This window comes from Zeus faber (genome assembly GCF_960531495.2).
Source record: "Zeus faber genome assembly, chromosome: 7".
NCBI lineage: Eukaryota > Metazoa > Chordata > Actinopteri > Zeiformes > Zeidae > Zeus > Zeus faber.
In genome coordinates, this window is record NC_137203.1 from 21158386 (window position 1) to 21183108 (window position 24723).

At 42.4% G+C, this 24723-nt stretch overlaps 2 protein-coding genes across 3 annotated transcripts; one reads left to right on the top strand and one right to left on the bottom strand.

The window, feature by feature from the left end:
- Positions 1 to 750: 750 nt before the first annotated feature.
- fam219ab (family with sequence similarity 219 member Ab) lies at positions 751 to 6734 on the top strand (the record flags this gene model as incomplete). Of its 2 annotated transcripts, none has more annotated exons than XM_080003662.1 (6): positions 751 to 828; positions 2055 to 2154; positions 4086 to 4191; positions 5073 to 5153; positions 6034 to 6088; positions 6576 to 6734. In XM_080003662.1, 6 exons carry the CDS (start codon positions 751 to 753, stop codon positions 6732 to 6734), a joined length of 579 nt encoding a protein of 192 aa, XP_079859788.1. The 2 variants fall into 2 exon arrangements, with proteins under 2 accessions (XP_079859788.1, XP_079859789.1); XM_080003663.1 differs by having other exon boundaries at positions 751 to 777; positions 6579 to 6734.
- A 2185-nt stretch (positions 6735 to 8919) lies between these two features.
- klf9 (Kruppel like factor 9) lies at positions 8920 to 14246 on the bottom strand. Its single transcript, XM_080003389.1, has 2 exons — positions 13499 to 14246; positions 8920 to 11561 (listed from the first exon to the last, which is right to left on the bottom strand). Exons 1-2 carry the CDS (start codon positions 13857 to 13859, stop codon positions 11281 to 11283), a joined length of 642 nt encoding a protein of 213 aa, XP_079859515.1. The 5' UTR covers positions 13860 to 14246; the 3' UTR covers positions 8920 to 11280.
- Positions 14247 to 24723: the final 10477 nt, after the last annotated feature.

The following is a 24723-nucleotide window of genomic DNA, read 5'->3' on the forward strand; positions in this document are numbered from 1 at the left end:
TGAATATCAATAATTATAATAAAAATTAAATTCATTGTCATACCTTTTGACCAGGTTAGATAGTATGGCCAATAATATAATTATTAGACAGGTACTAATACCTTGTCTTTTCTCTTTATAAAGAAACTATACTATACTATACTATACTATAATATATTATACTATACTATACAAAAAAGATACTGTGACTTGATAAGAGGCACTTGGCCACATGTCTGGTCGGCTGTGAGTCGCAAATGGGATTCTCACAAGAATCATTTCACTCTGCCAAATCTATTTATTTAAGCGGAAGGATGCCAGAACATCTTTCAGCCTCATTCTCTCAAAATATATTTATTTTGGCACAGAAATGCAAAGTGTGAATCACAAAAATGATTTACTTGAGCCAAAGAGATATGTGGCTTGGCTTGGCCCCCTTCCACCTTAAATTGTACCTCATAATGATTTTCCGTTTGTGAGTTGAAGATTCACGCTTCTGCCGGAGACACTCCCGACGCCCGAGTCGTTTCAAACACTCGTTCAATACGAACGAATCGTTCGCCAGTCTTCCACCACTATTGGCGAGCCCCGCCACACTGGCTGCTGCTGGGATGAGGCTGGGAACACGGGGATCGCTGGGGCCGATGTAGCCTGGAAATCTGACGACGACCGAAAAGCGGACCACACCTCAGCCAGGATTTATCGTAATACTTGAGGTTTTCAGATCTTCCGATTTGAGAGGAAGACGGTTCGAAGAGAAGCGTCTCCACCATGATGGAAGAGATGGACAGATTCCAGGTGCCGAGCGCCGTGCAGGAGGCGGAGATGAGCGCCGAGATGCAGCCGCTTGTGAGTGTTTATAAAATGATAAATCATTGCGTTAAAATGATGTATTTTGAACCCCCAAAGCACCCTCCTCTCGTGGGCTACAGGGCTAGAACAGAGGCCTACAATATGATGCGTTTAGGTAAAAACTCATCACTTGCCATATCTGATGTATAATAACAATAATAATAATAATAATAATAATAATAATAATAATAATAATAATAATAATATCATCAATGATAATAATGCGATGAGCCTATTTTAGTTTATTTTTAGTCCACAAAACACGTAAAGAACTATATAATTGGTGTTTTGCTGATGAGGCTGGAAATGATGTTGTTTAAGGCAAGATTGGATGCTGCGTAGTGAACAGCGTCCACGTCACTCCTATCGCATCCATCCTCAGCATCAGCACCAAGACGCTCCTGTTTTCAAGGCAATGGTGTGGTGGCGTGATACCACCCCATGGCTTCTTGAACACTGAGGGGAGGTTATACAGTCTGGTCTGGTGAGTGATCACTCCATCCTGCGGTGGGAGCCTCCTGGCGCCACTACAGTCAATCCCACTATCACTGGAATCACAAGCCAGACTGGCCCCTAAACCCCCCTATTGTCTCGCCCACCCGAGATTTCATTCATCCCTCCGCCCTGTGCCATCTATGCATGCCTGGTCCCTCGTAAAGGTACAGTATGGTACGGAACCTGCGCTTTGACTGGCAGGACTACGCCGAAAGACTTCGTAAAGACTTTCAAAAAACAGCATCGCATATTTAGAGACTTCCCCCCCCTGCCATCTGCGTAGTGCACACACTATAGGATTTAGCAGGGACGGTGATCACAGGGGATCACACATCTCGGGATTCTAGCACACCCGACAGGAGCCGAGACTGAAGACTTTAAAATAATGTCAGACCAACCTGATATACTCACCATGAAGACAAGAGCTTTCCTTATGATTCTCTTAACATCTTGAAAATTTGTCAGAGACTCGGAAATCCCAGCAGAAGTCCTGTAGTGTATACTAGGCATACAGCTACCCACGTCTAAATGGCAACTGTTGTTCTTTTGTTGTTGCAAGTTTTTTTTCTTTGGAAAATTTGTTGTAATGCCGTTGGGTTGTTTGAAGGAGAGAGAGCCTTTGTTGTAAGTTGAAACCTATTTTGGATATTGAGTGTCTTATGCATTATGAAAACACATTCCTCATTCATAGGTTATTGAGACTGACATGCACATCTTTCTGTTTGCAGGACCCGGCCTCCTCCACGGCCTCGGAGGCGGACTCGGACACCAGAGAAGGAGAGCCCGTCACCCTCAACTACAAACCCTCCCCCTTGCAGATGAAAATAGGTGCGTCAGAGCCGTTTGCTGGATTTGGATATTCCCCGCCTTCTACACGTCATACTGTTGTTGTGCTTTTTGAGGTTCTTGAGAACAAATCAATCCGGCCTAAATCTCTCAGGGCGGTTGAGGTGATATAACCTTCCTGGAGCAGGCGTTAGGGAAGTTGATCGTTTTGGTGTATTGTTGGATATAAGTATGTGTGTGTGTGTGTGTGTGTGCTGTTCCACAAAGGATGTTAAAAGGCCTATTAGAGGCTGGAATGGAATGAATTGACCAATTTTGCGACAGGGTTTTTTATTAACACTGTCCAATGGCTCCTGTAAGGTGAGGACCAATTATGAGATAACTTTCCCACTACAAGGCACATTGATGGATTATACTTTCAAGTGTGATTTAAATAAATCTATATTACTAATCTGGGTTTTTAATTGCAAATAGAATTTTTTTGGCCTTTAGCCACAGACTACTTTTGTAAATCTTTGACACCAGGTATGGGCAGCTGTATTCTGGTTTATTATTAATGGTTTTAATAGTTTAAGTTCAATGTTCACTGCCTATATGTATGACCGTATGTATATGTATGTGACAAATAATCTCTTGAACTTGAACTTGAACTTGAACTTGTCCTGTGTCTCAAAATATAACCGTTGAAGACTCATTTCAGCACCTTGGAGAGAGGTCTGTCAAAGGGAGGCAGAGGGCATCTTTTTATTTAACCTCTTTGTCCAAGCCTTTTGGAACCAAGGCACTCTAAAAGCAGTATTCATATATTGAAATACTTGAAATATTGCTAAACTAGAGAAATGTTATTTAGGCTCATTTTGAACCCGTAAAACAACCACTCCCACGTGTGCCATGTCAGCCAAGGCAGAACATATTCTCACAGCATTTATACGAATGCTGTGAGCTCCGCATTTAACCGAGCCCGTCCTATGATCTAAGCTTATAGTAAAAAAAACAAAAACATTTAACAGTACTGCAGAAAACAGGCAAATACTTGAAAATAGAAAACCTCTGTGACGGGCCAAATCCCGAACCCAAAATGCCCTGTACAATGTAATCAGCCCTTAAATGTTTGTCCAAAGCACGTGAAACAGCAGCATTACATCTCTAGCCCTCGCACTAGGCTGATACATCTCCATCTCTGCACGTTCAGTTCATTCTGTACATTCTGTCCTTTCAGCCGACCTTATCTACGGTGGTCAGAAATTTCAGGATGAAAAAAAACAACAACCATAAAAAAAAAACTAAAAAAAACGATGTGCTGTCACTTGTGACAAAACAATTTTGTTTTCCAGAGTGCCGTGTGGCATTTGGTACAATAGTGACTTACACCAGACTGGTGTCCAGTGCAGGTCTCTCTGCAGGTCTCTCTGGTGCCACAAACGCTGACCGATCTTTCGACGTTTTAAATGACATAAATGCCGTGGCACAGCTGCAACTAACACCCATTGAATCAAATCAACGTCGACATTAAATCGGACTGACTTCCACCGGAACAAACTGACATCTCGGGACAAATCAATGCTGCCTCTTATAAAGCTACACGACACTGCTCTAACCAATAATCAAATTGCGACGAGAAAGGTACTTAAAAAAAATATATATATATATATGTTTTTGATGACGGTGCTTTCATTTTATCCCCCGCTGTTGACAGAGGTTACTCAAGATATGAGAGTCGTGATGCCGCCTTGCTGAGCTTCTGTGTTTGATGTCGCCAGCTTTTTTAATGGTTCAGGCCGGCGTTGATGGTCTTGTTATGATCCAATCTGGGGAACGGCGACTCCAGGTGCATCGCGATCTGGCCGAGTCCCCACCTAGCCGCCCGCCGCCGTGGCTGGGCGGGGCATAGGACACGCGCTTTTGTAGAACTTCTTTGGAACTTCTTTCCTCGTATTTCCTAAAACGCCAGCATGTGTCTTGTCTTTTTGCAGAGAAACAGAGAGAGCTGGCCAGGAAGGGCTCGCTGAAGAACGGCAACACCGCGGGGAGTCCGGTGAACCAGCAGCCCAAGAAGAACAACGTGATGGCCCGAACGCGGTGAGAGCGGCCTCCTCCGCTCCGAAAAAGCCTAGACGTAGCGGAGGAAGCGCCGGAACATTTTCACGACGCAGAGCCGGACGTCTGGTCCGGTCTAGGATACAGTTTTTTCCCTGTTTGTCCGTAAGCTTCCGGGTTTCAAGATGGACACACTGAACAGGCAGCGTGAGAGGTGGAACATGAGTCCACGCTTTGCGCATTTTGGGGTGATTTTCAGTGACATCGGAGGCATAAAGAAGCGTTTCCCAGAATAAAGACTGCATTTTGTAGGAGTCCAATCACAAAGAGCTACCTCAAAAACTGCGGTGCGTTTTCTTTTATAGCAGTTATTTAAAATAAATGGCCTGCCATAGAACATATATATGTTGTATCGATGAATCTCATTTTCAGAGGAATCCACTTCTTTATGGGTAAATTGTGAAAAGTGCCTTGAAGTCATTTTGTTCGCCTGTGGCGGGTTGATTGATAACGGGTCTGATTTGGAGCCGGCCCTGGTTAACGGTGATTTAAATTCATTGATGAATGAATTTTTTAGCTGTAAAAGAGTTCTAAATGAAAGCAGACTGGACCGTTGATGAGAATGCGCATAACCAATCGTTTCTGAGCTGTCTTTATACCATTGAAAAATTGGTTTCGGAAACACAGATGGAGGCGCGTTAGGAAAGATCACCTGCGTCGGTCGTTGTCGTTTTGTTCTTTCCAGCTCCAACTGTCTTTTCTTTCAATATTTCTCTTTTTATATTGTTCCCCCAATTACTGCCCACTCACCCGCCTCCACACTGCTCTGACTGACTGGTCAGCTGTTTTCATCTTAACCCCCTCCTTCCTTTCTTTCTTTCTTTCTTTCTTTCTTTCTTTGTCTTTCTTTCTTTTCTTACCAGGTTGGTAGTTCCTAACAAAGGCTATTCCTCCTTAGACCAGAGTCCAGATGAGAAGCCCCTGGTCGCCCTAGACACAGACAGGTAAATACACACATTATATACATATTTAAATATCATTCACAATTTTTTTCTTATCCAAGATCCAAGAGGTTATTTGTCACATACATATACATACGGTTGCACATACATGCAGTGAAATGTTATGACACCTGGTGATTATGCACAATAAGCTCTATAAATACTCAAAATACTTTAAAAATACCAAGATGTGTTTCTTGCTATTTTTAACATGGGAAAAACAAGTCTGTGCGGGTATTTAACACCACTCTTCGTTTTGAGGTGACCTTATGTCGAACATAATTTTTCTTCACTGCATTAACTGGCGCCATGAGAAGTTACGGCGCAAGGTGCCGTAACTTTCACGAGCTGGAAAATGATAGCATGGCTGGCAGCGTTCACGACGTTTGAAACCACTCTTAATGTAGCATCCGTCCTACCCTCAAATTAAATGAGCAGCGGAAACGCTGTCTCCACTGCGGCACTCCTCCAACAGCTGCAGTAGGAGAGCAGGTAAAACGGGGTTGTCGTCTGCAGACATATGCAGGGAGAAATTAAGTTGAGGCAATTTGAACCAACTGTTATTTCATTTATTAACTACATCCCTCCAGACCTAACTTCATGTCACGCTGAAATATTAAGGAAGCAAAGTGGTTTGATAGCCTGGATCCATTCTGTGGTAGGGGAGCAATCCGAGGCACAACACCACAGTTCATAGAAGCGGACGTGCTGGGTGACCAAGCAGCAAGGTTAATTTGACGCAACTGCAAAAGTCAGAGTAGTTGCTTCTACGTACTGTTTCAATGCAGAGCTTTTAATCTCTATAAAATGTATGATGGTAAAATCTAAAAACTGCATAGAATAAAAAGACCGGCTCTTATCTAACTATGTGTTTCCGTTTCAGTGATGATGACTTTGACATGTCTAGATACTCTTCATCGGGATACTCTTCAGCTGAGGTGAGATGTGGGATGTGGTTTATTAAAGAGTGGAATGTGTGAAAATCTCAGCTAGATAAGGGGTTGTAAGGGTGGAAATGTTTCCTCAAAGGAATAGCTTGGATTTCTTGAAGTTTATCCCTGTTTTATACTCACCCCCCTCGTGTAGTACATAGGCGGTTTCCAGCCTTTTCTCCAAACTGGATGTGCAGCTCCATCCCTGCATCAGGAGTTCAATGCAAGCGATGGGGGACGATCCACAATCTGCATTTCGTGCAGATGCTCCCTCCACATTTCAGATGAAGCTCATGCGCCACAGCAGTCTGACTTTGTCAATTTGAGGAGTTATTTAAGGGAAAAATGTTTTCGTTTATCGCTTCATTCCCTGTTTACGAGCATGACATTCACCCCTGTGCCGCAGTGTTGTTACCGGTGTTACAGTCAAATGGGTGACCTGCCGGAAGAGAAGTGCAAGCAGAAAAATAAAAGTTTCCTTTTTTTTCCGCAGCAAATCAACCAGGACCTGAACATCCAGCTGCTGAAGGACGGTTACCGTCTGGACGAGATCCCGGACGACGAGGACCTGGATCTGATCCCGCCCAAATCCGTCAACCCCACCTGCATGTGCTGCCAGGCCACCTCCTCCACCGCCTGTCAAATACAGTAACCCTGACCCCTAGATCCGCTAACTTCGCCCCCTCTTCCCTTTTCTGCACAACACAACCCCCGCCAAAACCTCACCCTCCTTAACTATACTTCGCCATCTCTGTCACCGGGCGGCTACAGAGAGGCACTGATAGAATATTGTTACGACTGTTGTGTAATATGACGATGGTAAGAATAATAACGATTAATTAATCCAATTCATTAAACAGATAATTAAAAAATATATATATAATACGTTTAAGGTGCGACAAACGGTGATGATGGTTTCCTCCTATGGTAGGACGTGCGCTTTTTGGGTTTGGTTTTGGCATTGTTGACTTCACTCCCCACATTAAAACTTTCCTGGACGACAGGCTGTGATGAGCGCAGAGACGAAGCAAGCCTGAGCTGATGCTTTTGAGTAGAAAAAAACACTTGTCTCCCATCGGAAGAACCCCTACCATAGCTGCTGCTGATCACCTTCTCTGCTTCGACCAATTCTAGGCAGTATTTTTTGTATTTTTACCCGATATTTGATTTGCTGTATTTCTTTGCGTTTTATTTGAATTTGTTTTTTGTTGCGTGCGATAAACAAATACGAAGGGATCAGTGTGATCGAAAAGAGGACTCTTGTCTCGGTGTAACCCCCACCCCCCAAATCTGAAGCTGTTGAATCAATGATTAGTGCACGCGACTTTTTAACTAGCGCAGGCCATGTCGTTGCACTCATTCACCTTCTTTTTGGCTGGCTTGAGGGGCTGCGCGGGTTAAATCGTCCAGAGAATGAATGAATGTATGAACGAAAATGGAAGGAGACCAAGGTACCAGCTTTGAGGAGCACCAGGTCCAACCGGTCCATCAATGGGAAAACGGCCGGGAGTCCTGCGTTGGCTTGGTTTGACCCCATTTCTACTGTGTAATGACGCTCTACTGTTTTGGAAATTTGCTTCCCATCATTTCAAATGTCCTTATTGCTGAACATTTTGAGGTTTTTCTTTTTTTGCGTTCGGGCTGTTGTTCATACTCTTCCCTATTTACAAAAGACAGTGACGGTGTCCTTATCTGGTATGAACTGTGCTAAAAGGGAAGAGCGTTCGCTGTTTATTGCACTGATACTCCAGGCTGTCTATAGCTCTGTTTCTCAGCTTCAGTTGCCATTTCTCCAACGTGGTTTTATGGCAGCCCCCCACCCTCAAAGTCAGTCAGAATTATTTTAGTTCGGTGACACTGACTTCCTTCCCCACCTCCCCAACAGTCCAATCCACTATTTCCTCCTTCCCAACCCCTTGAAATCGTGGCCAAACTTGGCGGCAAAGCCCTGTCGAGACTTCTAGTCTGACTTGTGGGGATCCTAAAAGGACAAAAAAAATGTTTTAATCCTGTCAGCTGGTGGGACCCATTACCAAACCGTATCATTACAGCATTACATTAGATGTGGCCGGACACTCATCTCGCGTACGCCACAGAAGGTAAAACGAGCACACGAGTAAGTTGCTCTCCACTCTTTGTCGCTTCTCTCACACACACACACACACACACACACACACACACACACACACACACACACACACACACACACACACACACACACACACACACACACACACACACACACACACAAACCGGCAACAAAAAACAATGGGTCATTTTTTCTTCTTTTCTACTTATAGGTGGGATTTGTTTTTTGTTTAGGCTCCTTCATGAACAAATCCGTAATGTTTCTCACTCTCCATAGCCGGTGATCATTTGCAAATAGAGTATGCCTTAAGTACTGAGATATTAAAAAATATATTGTGTATATTTAGCGCCCTCCTGACGACTTATATTTATTTTGAAAGAGCATTTGCTGTCCGATTTTTTTTTTTTTACATTTAAACAACGGTTTTCTTTTGTTTTTAACTATTTTGTTGTACTATGAAACACTTTCATTCCAATATTTAACAATGTTATTGGTATGTGTAGTGAATGAAATCAATAAATGAACACAAAGCTAGTGGAACACTTCTGTCTTCTGTGCTCAACATTTGTACATTCACTTTAAAGTAGGGTTCATAATGTTTATACAGTTTGTACGCACTTAAGATCATATGCTATAAATTACGTATACTACTACTCTACTATATACCGTAAAATAAATGGGTATGAATTGTGAATAGTGCATTTGTGCAGTTTCAAGAACAACTGAGAAGCATGTTTAGAAAGATAAGTACTTTTAATGTTAACTCTTGCAGAGCAGTAATTTCCCCTCTATGTACACTTTAATTACCTGATTACAGTGCAGTAGCATCAGCTGAAAGGCACCAACATTTGATCACAGTTTTATCACATCATGCTTTAAAAGAGGTGAAAGCAGCATTTAACTTTCCGCACGTTGTTCGCAGCAGGAAAAGGTTAACCTTTCTACCAGGAAATTTCTTTCTTTGCATTAACTGACAGGTACTGACAAGTACCATGACGATAAATCCTCTAAAACCCACCATGTGTTTTTATGCAAATTATTCTTTCCACGAGCAGTGTTCTAAAAGGTTTAAGGACAAAATAAATGACATGCGTGCTACATAATGCAAAAGGTTTCCAAACATATGAGAATAATGGTACAATGGAAAAAGTAAAAAAACAAACAAAAAATAAAATAAACATTATCGCTAAACTTAAAATGCTATGCTTCTAAATCACCACCAGGGGTTGTACATGTGACCATGCAGAATCCGTTCATATGTAATAAAATACTTTTTACCTTCTTTGCACTCATTGATTGGTGCCAAGAGACAATTGTGTTGGAAATTCAATACTTGAAATCTTTTTTTTTTTTTTTGGTAATGCTAATTAAACCAGATTTGCAAAGTTTATTTATGCAGCAACGGCTGAAAATGCACACTGTCCAATGTGTTTTGATTCAAAACACTGAAAACCCTGGTCTTAAGACCAAAGAGTGATTTAATTGTAAGTAAAGTAATAAAATTGTTAATCCTATGCTTTAAAATAAGATGTATATTTTCAATTTAAGAATATTAAATCTCGCTAAAGCAATAAAGTTAAATGCAATATGCAAATTCCCTCCTGAAATAAGCCACATGTTTAAAATAATTCCACAGGGTTTTACTACCAAAATGTATGTATTTTGGGATGTAACCGCATTTATAAGATACACAGCTAAATAGTTCTAGCTAAATACCAAGCCCTGGAATGTTCTGCAGAAGAACATGGCTTGTGTTTCTCATCAATTCTACTTCACTACAGAATAAATCATCCGTCTGAAAAGGTAGTTTGTGTTTAGTTACGCCACCGCTGTACATTCACTCTGTCCTGTAGTGAAGTGAAGCTGAATTAAAAACAGCGAATACTGCATGTGTTTATCTACATATGACTTCACACATGCATGGACATATGCATTTTGATTAATGATTTGTTCAAGACATTTTCATATTATTCAAGTATAAAAAAAATCAGAATCATAAGATGACACTGACTTGTTGATTGTCAACTATTAAGAGTAGTCCATTTAAATAATATAAGTTCACAAATGTGCCCTTGTCTTGAAAACGAATGCAAACCTGCAAAAAATACCAAAGATTCTAGTTTGGATCATACTGTGGGTCATCTCTGTGAATTGCCTTTTGATGCAACAAACATATTTAAGGTAGTAAGGCAAATTGTAAAAAAAAAGAGCTTTGTTTGAATGGACAAGTGACACCCCAGTCACAAATGGGAGGTGCCTTCTCGTCCATCAACGTCCATCAGGCCACTTTGCTCTGATACAAGCACTTTAAAAAAAGGTCGGTATCAAGTGTTTCCATCATTCACAAATTCCAGGGCATTCAGATGAAAACACACTCGACTTTGGCGGCCTTGCAACAACGACGGCGCTCTGCAACGCACACTTGGGTCACAAAGAATTGGGATATTGCCGTCTGTGGATCGCAAAGGCACCGGAAAGTGCAGATATATTATGTTAATGACATTTCTCTAGCAATTACATCTGTAAAATAAGTTGCAGTGGTTAGAGATATAGATCTGAGCTGCCAAACAGTCTGATATGGCAAATCAAGCACGTCTGCATTTTTACCTCCTATCCTCTATAAGTGTAGTACCAGAGAAAATGGCCCGAAACAAGCATATTATACTATCATATAATACAATCATGGTGGACAATGGGGTATACACAGGAGTGATGATTTTGTTTTAATAGGCAAAATGTGTAACCTGGTTCGTTTTCACATTCCTTACAGGACCGTACGTTGACCTATAGAGAGGGGGCGCGGCTCTACCTTTATCACGGTTCTGTCAACAAGTTCTGCGGTTGAGCAATCCCAGAATGTTCAGAATGTTAATTTTCGCCGGTAGCGTGGAGAACAGAGGCCTCGTAGTCACTAGTCAGCACTCTGAGGTTATGGCGTCCCAGCACAAACAGTGCTGTGCTGTGTGTGTGTGTGTTCAATGCCAACATTTGAGTGTGTGTTCCCTGTGTTATCTGGGCGTGTGTGTGTATGTGTGTGTGTGTGTGTGTGTGTGTGTGTGTGTGTGTGTGTGTGTGTGTGTGTGTGCGTGTGTGCGCGCGTGCGTGCCGCTCAAACCCTGGCGGGGCTCAGCTCTCCCGAGTCCGAGGAGGAGGCGGACACGGAGCAGCGGCGCCTCTTGGCCGCGCCGGAGCACTGCAGCATGCTGGGATGGAAGGCGGCGTGCCGGCGGGCGTGTTTGGTCAGATGGTCGCTCCTCATGAAGCACTTGTCGCACAGCGGGCAGTGGAATCGCTTCTCACCCGTGTGCGTGCGGTAGTGGCGCGTCAGCTCGTCCGACCGCGAGAACTTCTTGCTGCAGTCGGGCCACGTGCACTCGAATGGGCGCTCGCCTGTGAAAACGCGCGCGCGCACACACACACACGCCGAATGAGGTAAACATTAGAGGGATATAATAGGCCTTTAGAATACAAGCTTTATTACTACTAAAAATATATTTTTTCCTCTGACAAAAACACAATTTTAGCAGACAGACATGAATTTCTTGGAATAATTGCATTGTAATGGTGTTGTAATAACGTAGACTTCATGCATTGTAAATATTTTTTTACAATGCATGAACCATCGTAAACATCGTAATAATTTAGACCTAACTCATCCTTTGTTATCCATGCCTGTTACTGTATTATTAATTCATCCTGTGTAGAATATCCCACCTCTATTTATACTAGTGAGTTATACCAGTTATACTACTAGTTAGCATAGTGCACGTGTTATTTTTTATCTCAATCTTACTTCTTATCCCTTTATTGACTCGCAGTATTATTTGCTGCTGAATTTCCCACCCAGATAAATAAAGTTTTATCCTATCTAATATTTGTACCCATGGTACAAATATAACCATACTGCCACTTAGCCACTTTAATTTAATTGATCCTGCCACACATTTTGCATTTTTTTTTAATCTTGTTGTTAAGCTTTTTACACTACTTGTCTGTACAACAATGACCTTACCAAATACAGGTTCTCCTCACTTAGCGACCCACCTGTTTAACGACCGTTTGACCAGCTCTCCGACCATTTTGTATTGTGCGCTGCGTTCAATACCGCGGCGTCTCAGCGTCAAGCATCTCATCGCACCGCCCTTTATATACTATATACACTATATATACCATATACACTGTATACATCTCATCACCGTTCTCAAGTCTCGTTCCCGCAGTCTGTCAGTATTCACTACACTAGCGTTCGCGATCGCCACGCCCCCTTACCGTGAAATAACACTATATATACTATATAGACTATATACATTATATATATATACACACACTTTATATACCAGCCACGCCCCCTTACCCTGAAAAAACACGGGTCCAAGCTTATCGACTAATTTGCTTAACGACCCGGTTGTAGGAACGAAACTGGGTCGTTAAGTGAGGAGTAACTGTGTGTGTGTATATATATATATATATATATATATATTTCTCGTATATAATACATGGCCCAATAAATAGATTCTGATCATAAAAAAAAAACATCCTGCGGCACGTGAAAATCACTCAAAAGCTCAAGCTAAAATAACACGACCCAGCTACTCGGCCTGTACCAAGCTCCTCTAACCACGTGTCCGCACTTGTTTACAACCCGAGGAAAGGGGGCGTGGTCGGGTGATGACGTATGCGGACGCAGGGGTTGTTCTCGCCGGAGCAGAACGTGTGGGGACAGGACAGGAACGTCGCAGTGACCCCGAGGAGCGGACTTTCATCCACAGTTTACGCACTGTTCACATGAACCGACCCGTGTAATTCAACACTCAAAACCCATGAACATTCCCCAAAATATTTTTTTATTTTCTCGGCAATGCCTAATGTTTTAGGTTCATTGTATACTGTATTGCAGGGGTTTTTTTTTACTGTAGTTAATTTTGGGGCTTATTGCTTAGTGGGATTCGTTTTTTACGGTTACTTTTATTATTACTGCGTATTGTTGTGACGTGAGCTGCTGATCTATCGATCGATCGACCTCAATATCTATTTATCTGAATGCCTCTGAAACAAGCCGAATATTCGTCTAAATGTATTAAACGTTTTTCTAACTTCATTATGTTGATGTTTTCGGTCTGTTAAATGTAAATGTCAATTTATGACGAACTATTTACAATGCACCACACCGCCCCCCACACACACACCCCGAAGGTCACACACACAGATGGAGAGTATATGACTGATTCTTTATTCGTATCCCAGTTACATATTTGATTGGGTGATAAAATAACCCCAAAATGAGTTTTCTCATCTCCATTAATTAGTGATTGCATTGGACCACTCACCGGTGTGGACCCTCAGGTGGGCTTTGAGGTGGGACGACTTGCCGTAGGTCTTCCCGCACCCGGAGAAGGGGCAGCAGTGCTTCTTCTCCGGGGCGTCGAGTCCGATCCGCGCCTTTGTGTTACTCGGACCCCGAGTCGTCACAGAGATCCGATCCCGGGCGCCGGTGTCGGTCAGCCCCAGACATCTGGTCCCTCCTCCGCCGCCGCTGCTGGTCGCGGCGGCGGTCGCGGGGTTCAGATCCAGCAGAATCATCGCCACCATCAGTAAAGCCCTGTTCTCCTGGCTCTCTTTCAGCACGTCCTCGGGCAAAGCGCCGGGACCACCGCCCGCGGGGCGTTTGGCGAGATCCACCTCCGACATGTCGCTCTAAACGACCCGGTTCGGTTAAGGGGAAGGGGGCTTGAGCGCCGGGCGAGTGTCTCCGCACTTTCAAAACCAAGTAATCCTAATAAACATCGACGGTGGGTGTCCCTTCCTCGCTCGTCCCGGGAGACATGCGGTTAACCGCCCACACGTGTCGTCCTCAATGTGACCGTTCCGCAAAGGGTGCGTTTCTCACCGGGGACGCGGGGCGGATCGACACCCACCGGGGACAGATATGATCTGTTATCACTGATGTTTTCCTTTGTCGCCCGATTACATTTAGACACACTATCCTGCCGATCAACAACACGCCGCCTGGAGGATCGATTACCGAAGCTTGTCGCGTCTGCGCGCGTCCCCGTCTCTCCGTGGTCCTCGCGCAACGTGTCCTATACTGAAGCCGCAACTCCGAGAAACAATTTTCGCGGAATCCCACCGCGTCATAATGGAACAAGCGCTGTGACGTCACTCGCTTCTGACTAACGCTGCGTTCATTTCAAACTCGGAAAGTGCACATTAGGAGTCGGCAGCCTCCCACATCCGAGATTACGTTGCTTCTGTTCGGGGGGGGGGGGGGGGGCGGCGGGGGGCGGCAAACTTGTGAGTTACGAAAGATACAAACTGTGTGTTAACGTAATATGACGCTACAGAGACGTTTAAAATGCAGGTCAGACGTGTTTTCAAATAAAAACAATGCCACGGGGAGTTTGTTCGCCGTTGACGTTGTGTGCCGCCATATTGCCACGACTTTCGGTGCGTTGTGTCGGTAAACCCGGGCCACAGTTGTCCGCCCCGAAGTTCCGACTCGATGGACGTTCCTTCGCGCTCTTCCAAGTACGATGCTTGGATTTCCCGAGTTTCGATGTGTATGGAATGCAGCATTACACCCACGGAATCGGTAACACCCATTCACCGTGTGACGGACGGGGCGTCTGGCCAGTTGTGGGCTGGCAGAGCCTGCGGTTTCTTGTGCAAACGCACGACACCAGTGCATGCGTTGGACAAATGGCTTTCCGTGCAACCACTGGCGTCACAAATGGAATTGTGTGCACTATGCATGCTGCACAAAAGTATGCGAGAAGGGGAAAAAATATATATTTTTTTCTTTTTTTCAAATCTCATATGTATATATATGAGATAAAATATTGTATAAACAGTATATATTTTAAATTAAATTTGAAAAATTTAAAATAACATTATATAAACAGCGTGGGGAGATAGCGTCATGTTTAATTAACTGCGTTTCTTGTTCATCTAAATCTACGCCTTCTATGGGGACAGGGAAATGCTGTGATTTTATATATTTCAAAAACACACAAGAAAAATATAAAGATCGCCAAAAATCACAAGGAAGCCTACAAACAAGCAGCCACAATATAGCAGGCTACATAGCAGGCTTATTATATACGTCTGTGAAAAATTCCTCTTGCATAGGTTCATACTGGTTCCTGTGTGTGTATGTGTGTGTGTGTGTGTGTGTGTGTGTGTGTGTGTGTGTGTGTGTGTGTGCGCGTCTGTGTGCGTCTGTGTGTGTGCTTGTAATGTGTGTTTTGCCCCGCCCACATCGGCAGCACCAGATACCAGCAGAAATCTATGAAGGTCAACTCTTATGGTTACATTGAAAGGCCACTTGTCCCCTTCATTATAGCTGATTATCACTTTTTCTAAACATAACACATTCTACACTACATATAGTACATATAGTGTTACATATTGAACATATAGTACATAATATGTACTATAAGTACTATATGTACTATATGTAACACAATATGTAACACTAGTGTTACATATAGTACATATAGTGTTACATATTGAACATATAGTACATATAGTACATATAGTGTTACGTATTGAACATATAGAAGATATAGTGTATAATGATATGCTGCATTCGAATGGAACACGATAGACAGGAGATGGCATAACGGCACTTTCTGAATGGCACATGGGGAGCATGAGGGAGGTACCGACACGCGACACCACCACGTCCAAATCCTCCATCTGCTTCCTCACTACAAGCACCAACCAGCTTCCATGCAATTAATAAATAAAAAAAACAACTTTTATATCAATCCACGGTTTTTACTTAAGCCATTTAAGTGCTGTATTCCAGAGAAAAGGGCATCTACCGGGTCCGACTCCAAAACTCCGGCAGCCGCAGCAGATATGGGCAGTAGAGCCGGCTCCTTGCCTACACAACATCCAGCTGTAATTCCGGTGCGGCGTACGGCAAAAAGTTAAAATATTTTAACTTGGACGGCAAATGCCGTGTACCGTTGCTGTTTGCCATTTAATTTTGTAGTCAAGACCACCTAAACTGAGACCAAGTCATGACCAGGACCAGAGTGTATTGAGACAGAGACAAACACAAGACTTTGAGGGTTGAGACCAAGTCGAGACCAAGACCAAGGCAGGGCAAGAGTGAGTCAAGACCAGGACCAGACCAGTGTGAGTCCCACACTGCAGGACACGCTTACGATAACATTTGGAATGTGCAATCCATAGACACTCCTAAAATTGATCTGAAAGATCCACATTCCCATAAAAAAAACACCCACATCCATGAGCTAAACAAATACAAACAAACACTAAGAAGCTGACAGCTAGAGTAACAGAAATTTCAAATTCGAAATTAGTCAAGTTATTCCTTGAATTTAAAGCAAAACGTTTTACATCCAATCACAGTAATGATGTTAACAAATAAATCAGGCAGTGCACAGGCAATGTAGGTCTTGAAATAAAATGCAGAGTCCTCTTTGTCTGAGACCGAGATAAGACAGAGTAAAAATGCGGTCGATTACGAGACGAGACCGAGACCTTCAAAAAGTCATCTCATGACCGGTCTGGAGACCAAAACTCATCTCCAGTACTACTATCGCCGGTCTTCCTTGCCGGTCTTCTGTCATGCTCTCATCCACTAACATGACTTCCAGTTTGCCGACTCCTGACTACCGTGTTCCATGTAAATGCAGCATTACTGTCAGCATATATAGTGTTATCGTGTTGTGTATAGTACATATAGTGGACATATAGTACATAAAGTGTTACATATTGTACATATAGTGTTACGTATAGTACATATAGTGTTACGTATAGTACATATAGTGTTACAAATCTTGAATCTTGAAATAGTATATATAGTGCTACATATAGTACATATAGTGTTATAGTGTTACGTATAGTACATATAGTGTTATAGTGTTACGTATAGTACATATAGTGTTAATACATATAGTGCTACATATAGTTCAAGTTCTAGTTCAAGTTCAAGAGATTATTTTTCAGTACATATAGTGTTACGTATAGTACATACTGTATAGTGTAATGTATAGTCCATATGGTGTTATGTATAGTACATATAGTGTTACTGTCACAGCCCCAGCTGTGCCTTTCTGTCTCCTGGTCTCCTTATGTGTCTGTGTGTCTGAGTGCGTATTGAATTCTCGGTCCTGTCTACGATTCCGATTCCCTGCCTGTTCCTAGACTCTGATTCCCAGCCTGTTCCCTGATCCTGATTTCCTGCCTGTTCCTGAACCCTGATTCCCTTCCTGTTCTTGGACCCTGATTCCCGGCCTGTTCTTGGACCCTGATTCCCGGCCTGTTCTTGGACCCTAGTTCCCGGCCTGTTCCCTGATCCTGATTCCCCGCCTGTTCCCTGGTTCCCTGTCTGTCCCTGGACCCTGATCCTCCACCTGTTCGCCTGGACCCTGGTTCCCTGCCGATAAGTTTTCCTGTTGACTGTTCCCCTGGTTTTGACCCTGCCTGTTCTACATTAAACCTTGCACCTACTCCTGAGACTTTGTTGTGTCCTGCATTTGGGTGCACCAGACCGAATCTGTTATAGTTACATATAAAACCTTTAGTGCTTCATAAAGTGCTACATATAGAACATGTCCTGCTACTTATAGTACATGTAGTGCTGTATAGTACATACATTTAAGTGGATGCATATCATTTATGCACACAGGATGAATATAGAAGCCAATATTGATTTAGAAATGTACATTTTACCTATTTGTGCTTCCGTGGTGACCTACTATATTGTAAGAAATACCGTGGCCCGCTTCGCAGCAGTTAAGAAGTGTGCTGAGCTTTTAAAGTGACTTGACAGGTCAGGGGATATCCGTTTACTGATGTATTTTTTTCTGACGCACCCACTCATGGACTATATTCTTCTGCATAACTGATCAGGTGACTTCTGCTTGCTGTAAACATGCCATTTGTTTAGACTCAGGCAGAGCAACACAAGTACATAATAAGGTACGTCCGGATGTACATACGTTGCAACTGTAAATCCAAATAAGCACAATTTGCTTATTTTTTTGGACTTTGTGAGATGTTGAATATCTCAGAAATTCTAAGAGGTTTTATTGAGCGATAATTATTTTGCACTTATAAAGACAGGCGGATACTGTCTGATGTAAATGTAAAGAAACGTTTGTGATGTGCTTTGTTTAGATACTTAAGTCTTATCTTACCTGTGTCCAAATAGCAAACTATTTCCAATGCCCACAGCCATGGAGCAACAGTCGACTGTTCTTTCATAATTTCAAATCCTTATGGAGTGTAAAACTCCAGGAGCAAATATTGAGCAACGCATTAGAAATGGTTTGGACATGTTTCTTTTTCCAGGCAAGAAGAAAACAACTCAACATGCTCAGTCAGTCCAAAAGCCTGGAGATACGTTGACAGTTAAGTGTCTGTACTTACATAAGTGTTTACACTACAACACTTTTGGAGACTTTCGACTTTCACTTCATACGGTGCAAGGCAAATATCCATACTTATTCACATTACTTTCCTTTTTTTCAAATCCGGATTTGTATTTTTATATATATATATATATATATATATATCTACAAATTACTATGACACCACCGATACTGTTTTACTAGTAAAATAGTTATGGACACTGATCTGCAGGAAAAAAAAGGTACAGTAGCACTTTATGACATCTTATATCAGGGCACTGGATATGACGAGTACTTTTTCTCTGAATACTTTAAGTACATTCATGAGCAAGTACTTCAGCACAAATGTGAACGTGGCACTTTCCCTTCATACTAGAGTCACGTTGTGTCAGGGTATTTTTTACTTCTTCCATCACTGAAAAACGTAAAGTCAGTGTTGGGAAGATCCCACGCCAGCTCCTCATAACTGAATAAATGTTTAACTTCGAAAAAAAAAAAAAAAAAAAAAAAAAAGCAAAGCCGCGTTTTATTTTTCAGCGGAACAAACAATTCAAGCGGTTGAACAGTTGTTTTTTTAACCCCCCCCCCCCCTCCCAGTTGTTCCGCCGCCCCACCCTTTTGTGTTGTTTTCCTAACGCCTTGACTTTCCAAGAACATTTTGGGCTTGAAGCCTGTCTCCTCCGGCTGTAAACACTTTCCTGGAAGGGGAGGAGAGGGGAGGGGGAGGAAGGGAGAGGAAGGGAGGCGGCGGCGGGGTCTTTACGGTTGCCCCAGCCCCGTTTTCACCCAGAGTGCAAAAGTGCACGGCGCATTCGGAGCACGTCGACATGTGATCAGTGTCAAGAGAACAGAATGTTCCTTTCCTGTGTGTGTACTGAATGTGAACCCGCGCCACGGCTGACCCGGTGGCGAGCGGCCGCCTGCCTGCCCCGTTCTGTGAGAGACAAGAAGGTTCCAGAAGTGCTTTTTCTCTCCGACCGCTCTCTGCCAGCGCCCTGCTTATTTTGCGTATCTTCCGGGGAGCGGGCAGTCGTTCACCTGTCGCATTCCAGTCCGCGTGTGGCGTCGCGACGCCCCGCTGCAGCTGCGTCGTGGCTCGCTGCCCGTGGGTGGAGCTCTTGGGGGGTGAACATTTGGGGGTTGGGTTGAGGCCGTGCACCCCCCCCCCCCCCTTTTCCCTCTTTCTTTTTTTTTTTCAAAATGGAAATGTTTCTCCTGAATTTTAGGGGCAAAAAAAACTAAAAACACAGCAAAACACCCCGGTCTTTAGGCTGCACATCACATCCAGCGCAGAGGCGTCGCATTAAAACCCTTCATTATCCAATAGTACTCAGCTCTTCTACTTAAGTAAAAGCACAAATAACCTCCCTCCAAAATGACTGTGGAGTAAAAGCGAAAGTTCCACATTGAAGCCATTAATGCTTGAGTAGCGCACAGTACTGTATCCCTATCATCATATGATAATAACGCAACTGCAGCATAGCGGTAAATACCCTGGAAGCTTCCACATCTACCCCCTCTTTTGCACCGCTGGGTTTCCTTATGAGACGGCCTCAATGCTTTCAAGACAGAGGCGTTGCATTTTGACGTCAAAATCGATCAAATCGAGAAAACCGACGTCATCACATTTTAAAGCGGTAAATGTTTTTCCTTCGTCTACGCCGTTAGTTTGCAAGTGTGTGATTTGCGTTTCTCCTTCAATTAGTTGCTTTTAACCGTGGTCACAACACAAAAAAAGACAAACCCAAAAAACCTAAGGGAGGTGAAATCAGGGTAGACACGTGTACCAATCTATTTAATGTATTTATTTAACAATGCATGCCAGACATGGTTCCTATTCACATTGAAGAATACAGATTTTGGTATTTGCATCCAAATACTCACTACTGTGATTTCATAATATAATCCCTCAATCTCTCTCTGTGTCGTCCGGACAGGAGGTCGTTGCTGTACACCCTCAGTGGAAGAACTGCATGCATTTTAAAGGACATTTAATAAAGTGAGTTCCGGAGGTGGAAGGTAAATCCCTTTTGCTTGTAAAAGCACAATATCAGCATTTATTGCAGAAAAACATGTGCATTGGACTTAGTAGCTGACATGTACCTACAAGTCTTCAATGGGGGCGTTGGGGGGACAATTTCTTCATTATACTCATATTGTTATGGTTTCACAAAAAAAGTAACAGTGTAGGAAAATATTTTAAAAATACTGTACATTGGGAATTTTGGTGGGTTATGTGGCATTGGCACGCTTCTCTCATTTGTTAGGCTGTTGTCATCGATGTGTCATGGCTCCCTCTCTCTATCTCTAACACACACGCACGCACACACACACACACACACACACACACACACACACACACACACACACACACACACACACACACACACACACACACACACACACACACACACACACACACTTGTTTATACCTTGCTTGACAGCCATGTCATCATATACAAAAACAATGCACATACTGTACACACGGGTTCAGAAAGCTCCATGAACACTTTCAGGATCTTTATTCCTTTCTTTAAAGGATCTGGATGAATGGATAAAGAAACCCTCCAATATCAACAGTATTTTATTTTTGAATTCCAATAAATTGGCAACATGGGGAGCCCCAAATCGGACACATGGAAATGCCTCAAACAAGCACCTGTCGCCGTTCTACTGAGCCATGCGGTTTGGTTAGTTAAGATTGGTTTGGTTCAGGTTAGTTTGGTTTGGTCGAGTACCCAGACCCTCTTTCGTCAGACATGTCAATCATCCTGCACGAGGCTTCAGAATAAAAACAACAACCACCTTGTGTGTGTAATTTGGGTTTGTTAGGAACCTTGTTTCCCGCAAGGTGAAGTTCGTAGATAGTGCACTGGCAAACGTGGAGACTCCAGAACGTCATGGAAACGATTACAACACGGCAAGTTCCCCCCTAAAGCACAGTGACAGTTGTAGTGGAAGGCTTCTAGTAGAGAGAGAGAGAGATTCAAAATCCATTCCTCTTTCTTTGTTTCTTTCTTCAGAACAAAAATCAGCTAAGTCTATAATCAGCATCAACAGGTTACAACAGGCGTCCAATTGATTTGCACGGCCTCGCAGAGGGAAGCACTTCACCTTCGGCTTTCCACCTCCGTCAATGTGTGGGGGAGAAGGAAAACCAGCCGATAGCATCACCAGAATAGAGAATAATATAGCATCACCATCATGGAGTCTTGGCTTCCCAAATTGTAGTCACTGGGCGTGACTTGTGCAAAGTGTTTTTTTTTTGTTTTTTTTTAATTATTATTATTATTTTTTCTCTCAGATTTAAACCATTTTTCTGTTGATGAGATCTCCGCTAGAGTTTTCTTTTGTTTTTTTGTTTGGTGCGCAAACGTACATGGATTCAGAGGAATCTCAAATTCGACAGGGGAAGTCACAAAGCTATAACCACGACCACATTCATGGAGCCCTGCTCTCTCCCACTCTGTACGTTCAATTTGTTTATTTTTATTTATGTTTTGCCCCCCCCCCATAAAAAGACAATGCTTGACGTGTGTATGCTACAATAACAATTTTAGAGGAAAAAAATGCTGGAATTTGTGCTCTGTGTTAGGGTAGAAATTCACAGATCTTTTCGCCGCCGCAGACCTCTGTATGCTCTTCATCCATGCCGGGAAGGCACCCTAAGTTTGGTAACGCTGGCAGCTGTCTATTGCCTCGTCCCCTTTACATTAGAAGATTCTTATGACAGCTGCTGAATTCAAATATTAAACATCGACATTAAAAATGATTAAATATTTTAAATATGATTGAAATTTACAATATATTTATAATTTATTTAACAGATTTAATAAATCTTAATACATTAGTATTTACTTCTTGTGTGTGTGTGTGTGTGTCTCTCTTTTTTTATTATTATTAAATTTAATAATAAAGCTTACTTAGAAAATAGTTAAAATTAGACAAAAATAGCACTGAGAAGATATAAATATTCATTTAGTAATTCAAACAGGCATTTAATAATCCGTAATAAGCGAGAAAAATGTCAGTAAATAGAATCTGTTGCAAAATAAATGTCGTGTGTGATTGAGTTGTATTAATCGATGCAATATAAATCTCAAACATAGAAAATATCGATTTAAGAATCTTTCATACTAATTTGTCTTTTTCTGTCATTTCTTTCTTCACAAAGCTTTCGCAGAATGGGGGAAATCCCTATTCTCAGACCTTAAGGTTTGGATTGGATTAATAAATTAATGAAGAGATTTGAAGACAAATGTCTGATCTGATTTTGATAGAAGCATCTCAAAAATGTCCTTCCGTCAAACGGCCTTTCATACAGGCCCCAACGTCAATGCTTCCACTCCACCGCACGGTTTTCAGTGGCAAATGAATGTCAGCATTTTCTTTTACAACATTTCCATATTTTTTTCTAACTCATTTGATTCATTAGAGGGTCTTATTTTGCAGCCACTGACTCCAGATAAAAATAAAATGCAAAAGCAAATAAATGGCAATTATGAATCAGAGCCAAAACTGGACGGATCCATGGGTCTCAGGCTGTTATTATAGCCGTGCAACGTAATGCCACAACCAATAACATTTAAGAATCAGAGGAGATTGAATTTCCCTGCAAATGTGACCTACAGTGGAACTAGATATGATTTGCATTCAGTGGCTCAAACACCAGACCGATCCCATTCAGGTTCAATATGGTCATGGGTGACTATGAAATGAAAAGCAGAACAAAGTTTTCCAGGATTAAATTAGGTAACAGTTCAATGCTAGTACAGTATCACAGTGTATGCAAGTGTGTGTTTCTTTGTCTTTGATAGGAAACCATTCCCTATCATATATATTGGCACTCAAAAGATTTGAATGTCCTTATTTTGGGGTTCCTGAAATATGTGAGACTAAACATAGTGACTGGGGGACGCCACCTCACATTCTCTATGCTGATTAAGTGTTTGCACTGACTGCTTCGATCCCTGCGAAGAGTCACCTCGCCGTCCTGAATGGAGACAAATGATGACGGTATTATGTCATTACAATCACATAACTATCATAAAATATAATCTGCTTCCTCTCATTATTTCCATTTTTGTACCTGATTTGATAGTCGACCGACTCAAATGTACTAATAGCACTCAGCATTCATGTTGGATGTTGTGTACTGAAAAAAAAAAAAGCTTGTTTTATAATAAATTAATAAACAAACTAAAGTGATACAGACAAATCTGATGTTCTTCACGTTAACAAAGGAAATACACATCACACACTTTACAAATCACATTATCCAAATGTGCGCGTGTCTGTGTGTGTGTGTGTGTGTGTGTGTGTGTGTGTGTGTGTGTGTGTGTGTGTGTGTGTGTGTGTGTGTGTGTGTATGTGTGTGTGTGTGTGCGCTGAATCCAGAGATAAATCATTACCAAAATATAGCTTTTCCCCTTGGCTCAACCAAGAAGATAACTTCAAATTACTAAAATTCCATATCACTAATTCCTTCCATACATCATTTCCCATATTAAAACAAATATTGCTCATTGCTTTTGATTCTTAACTGGATTCTAAATGATCGGTTTGAGAAATATAAAGACAGTTAAACTAAGAAAGCTAAGTTTCATGTGTGACAATACTGACCTCTTGTTTTGGGACTTTAAAGATGGCCACGTCCCCCTTTTTCGTTTGATAGGTCTCGCTCTCTCATTATATTTATCTATCTTTATCACTAACCCAGGCAGTTACTATTTGATAAAGCAGCTACGGTGGTTATAGTATATGATTTTCTGTCTAGCATAGTGATAAGACATGTGATGCAACACAGTGACAAATGTTTACTGGACGAAAAAGGTGGTGGGTGGAAGACATACACATACACCTTCCACAGCCATAACACCCCATTGAGAGTCATTCAGCTACAAGGGGAGGTAAAAACTACCCTACGTTAAATAGCTCTTTGTTTTTGACTGGTGTACAATAGGACCCTTGTCTCCCAACCCCTTTCTCCCGGGCTTCCTCCCTCAGGGTGAAGATGCCAGCCAGCGTCGAACACAAATCAAGGATCTCTCGTTTTCTTGACCTTAACCATCTCATCCCTCACCCTCTTCTCAGCAAGCCCGTTGACTTCTTCCCCCCTGGTCCTATGGATGTGTGGCGTGTTTGTTTGCCGAGCGATGTCTTCGCTG